The sequence below is a fragment of the Dunckerocampus dactyliophorus genome, chromosome 4 (assembly GCF_027744805.1).
Source record: "Dunckerocampus dactyliophorus isolate RoL2022-P2 chromosome 4, RoL_Ddac_1.1, whole genome shotgun sequence".
NCBI lineage: Eukaryota > Metazoa > Chordata > Actinopteri > Syngnathiformes > Syngnathidae > Dunckerocampus > Dunckerocampus dactyliophorus.
Genome location: NC_072822.1, coordinates 9308084 through 9311909, shown reverse-complemented (window position 1 = coordinate 9311909; position 3826 = coordinate 9308084). Strand labels below are relative to the sequence as shown.

Here is a 3826-nt window from a genome sequence, read left to right as displayed (position 1 = left end):
TCCCAATAGAGTTTTATATTTTAGCATAAAAGAGTTCATAACTGTTCCTCCACGGTACGACCACGCCCTCCACAATCAACCACACTTCACGCTACCCTGAAACCACCACTCACGAGAGCCACTGTTAAAAAAAAAGCTCCACTGTTGAAACATGAAACCACCACCAAAACGCAAATCACCTTTTTGATTTTGCTAAATTATTCGGGTTCAACTAATTTCAACAAATGCAATAATAGCGGGTTGTTGATTATTTCCATTAAGGAGGTTGTCTTTATTCTTTTATATTTATGTACTGGAACTTCCGGTGTGCAACTTCCTGTATACGTTTTAGGAAATATCGACATGACAGAAAATATCGCTTACGGTAATTAAGATGCTCTGTCTGTAATATATTTGTAGTATATTAAGTACCTGTAGTTTTACTTGAGTATCGTACTTCACTACATTTTGTATCTTATCTATAATTAAATAAAAAATATGAATAAAAAACAACAACCCTCTGGTGGTAAATTCTACAGGAAGACGATAGTTTTATTTTATTTCAGCATCTTTACATTTTAATAGTTTATTTTCACTTGAGTTGGTTTTTAAACCTGTGTATTTAATTGGACTTGACACAAATCATATGCAAATTGGAATAAAATAGACTCACAGTTAGAAGATGTTCCTGATCCTGGTTGAATATTCTGCAGCATTTTGAATTTACAGTAACAAAGAAAATATAATTAAACACATTCAGATGTTTAAATATTGTATTCCAAATCTGGTGGATCACACATAAGATAAACCAAATTTTACAAACAGCTTTTAGTATTGCAATTTTGTTGTTCTACATCTCTGCAAATTATAACCACAAGCACATATGAATCCCTCCGTGATGGTGTCAGACAAATTGCGTTATTATAGGACTATTAATTTTGGAAAATATAATTTTTTTTTACCTAGCGCTTGTATTTGTCTTGTGCATGTGTTTGTAATATGGTGGCCTGACTTTTAACATGCACTGATGACAAAGCTCCCAAATTGTGTCTAAAATTTGTTCTCGATTGTGCAGACAAAATGAGAGCTTTTATGAGTAAGGAAGGAAGTAAACAAGCAACACGTGCTTCAAAAGCATTTAATAACCTGAACCTGTTTTTTTGCATTTTGTCCCATTTTCTTACAAAAATGTCATTATGCTTTTAAGACTACAACAACACAATATAGACAATACATACGATGTTCCATAATAATTCTTTTGATTAGTTAGATATTTCAATATATATCTTAAATTACACACTGCTTTCAGTACAATTATTGTTGACTCGACTGGCACCAGGACACAGGCAAATTGTCTCCTCCTCCATACATCCATCCCCAAATGTTTTGTTAGTCAGATGACAAAGTTCCATTGTTAATACTTAATATACTTTTGAGTGAAACTGAAATTGTGCTCCTCCTTGCAGCATTTTAGTTTGGCAGCACATGCACAGACTGCAGCACATAGCGTTTATTGAAACTTTGCAACAGATCAGGATTCAGATCGCTGTGTCCTACGAAAAGGCTTTGCAGCTGGAGGGAGTGGAACTGTTGAGTGTCTCATGGTTGTGTGACGACTTGCTCTGAGGCTTGAGAGGCTGAACACACATACGCGCTAACAAACGCACAGCACATAAACAGCATGGGCTTGCTTGGAAACTTGTGTGAAAGGATAAAAGAACGCTATTGCACGGTAACAGTCTCTCTATGCAGAGCGTGACTTGTGTGGAAGCAAACTAAGCCCGTGTTCTACAAATGTAAGGCTGTAGTCGCAGAACTTGTGATGGTAAAAGTCAACATGTAAGAGCAACAGGGTGGAGATGACGTCATGCTCTGCAGTTCAGTGCACTATGATGTCCCAAATAGGAGAAGGGCAGGGTTGATACCATCCCTCAACATTGAAGAAGGCTGAAACAGGGTGTGGAGAAAGGAGGAGGGGCTTATTGCAGTTTCAATGAAGTAGCGTGGAGCCTGATTTGAAAGTGAGGTTGAAGTTCAAGAACAACCCAGAGCAGCTTGATGCAGCTGACCTCCTAAAGTGTGTGTGCACGCGCAACAGGAGGAAGTGGACGGCGCCGATCCCTCTACATGGGGAAGCCATAGGCGGGCTGAGCAGGGTAGCCCGCAGCGTTGGCCGGGTAGCTGTAGCCTGCGTACGGCGCCTGGGGTGTCACTGGAGCAGGAGAGTTGGTCAGCATCAACTGCTGGCCTGAACACACACACACACACACACACACACAGTGAGGTCATGCATTTCAAGTTTACAACAAAAGCTTTCAACTGACTTAACTTGCCTTTATTGGTTTGCCATTTAATATCTAGACTGAGGCAACATTTTTAACATCATGAAAGAGGCAACAGGACTCAAACTTACTGTAATTTCATGCAAAATATTACATTTTTTTCCACACTAATACCATGATAACCAGCAACACTGGAAAGAAAATCTTAGTTTCAAATGTGTCAAGTCAAACTACTTTCCACAGTTCCTGTGTATACAATCCAAAAACTGACAACTAAGTAAGATTAAATATCGGAAACTATGGTAAAAATACTTGGAGATACCTTTTCCGACCAAACAGCAGGTTGAACACCATTTATTTTTTCAAACAAGTGAATAATCAGAGGTTTGTGCGCCTACCAAACACCATAGGCTGAGGCTCTGTCACCTCCTCTTCTGTCTTCCGTTCACGTTCAGCCACCTCCAGTTTGTCGACCTGAGGGCACCACAGAGCCGTATTCACTTTTAAGCCCTTTAACAATCATGCAAATATTACATTCGTTCAAGAATGATGCAGTAAAACAACACTGCAAACAATCTTCACAATAATAAACAATATATAAATATATAAAAACAATATATTGATAACTTACTACCTCTCTGACAGTGTCAATCACACCCAAATATTATCATCTTTATAGAATATTTGTCAAATTAAGGTAAAATAATAACAAAGGGGCCACAAAGCATGTGGAGTTAGTGTTTAACCCTGCACAGGGGAGACAGTTCATGATTATTAGTAACAAGTCTGACATGAGGCAGATCAGTGGGTCTCTCATAATACCGTCAATGCTAGTATTCCAAGTGAGACTGAATTATTATTATTATCCACACACACACACACACACACAAATAACACTATATGCAGCATCATCAGAGAGGAGTTAGAGCGGAGAAAGGTAACTGTTAGGCCAGAAGAGACTAATCCTGCTCCAGAGAAGGATGGTGTGACGGCTTCAGTTCCTAACATCGATACATGTGGACAGAGACAGTTGCACTAAAAATGATTCAACCCTAATGTAAAGTCTACTCACTTGCAAAGTTTATGAACTTGCAACAGCTGAATGAATGTAATTCTCTGCTGAATATTCACTGAGTTGTGATAATTTCCTGAGAGAAGAATACTGGTTTCGGGATGCTGGTGCTGAGACTTTCAAAACAAATTTTGGCCACAGAAAATAACAGAAAACCAGGGTTAAACAATCACCATCATAGAACCCTCATTAACTGTCCAGGCAAGGTTTTAAATATTATTTTAGCATCCTTAACAGCAATACAAGTGTCAAAAGAAGTTCTGACAAACAAGAAAACAAACAAAAAAGTATCTTGTGCTGAAGATTCACACAACAAAAACACTACACCTTTGATAATGGTTAGCTAGCGGATAACATTAGCAGTTGATTCCTATGACTAGTGCCTTAGTGCTTGAATATGAGTCCAAAAAGCAAAACGTATGTCTTTTGATGATGGCTGAAGTGAGCTTTCACAAGATGATGGGCAAGGTCATGCATGTGCAATTTTTTTTTG

At 38.4% G+C, this 3826-nt stretch overlaps 1 protein-coding gene across 2 annotated transcripts in view; it reads right to left on the bottom strand.

Annotated features, from left to right (window-relative positions):
- Window positions 1-803: 803 nt before the first annotated feature.
- Window positions 804-3826, bottom strand: part of cltcl1 (clathrin, heavy chain-like 1) — a 35438-nt gene continuing 32415 nt past the window's right edge. The window contains exons 31-32 of one of the 2 annotated variants that reach the window (XM_054774201.1): window positions 2660-2735; window positions 804-2227 (exon numbers count right to left, since the gene is read on the bottom strand). In XM_054774201.1, the coding sequence (XP_054630176.1) occupies window positions 2103-2227; window positions 2660-2735 (201 nt within the window). In that variant the 3' untranslated portion in view covers window positions 804-2102. The remainder of the gene's footprint in view (window positions 2228-2659; window positions 2736-3826) is intronic. The other variant, XM_054774202.1, reaches the window with a different exon arrangement.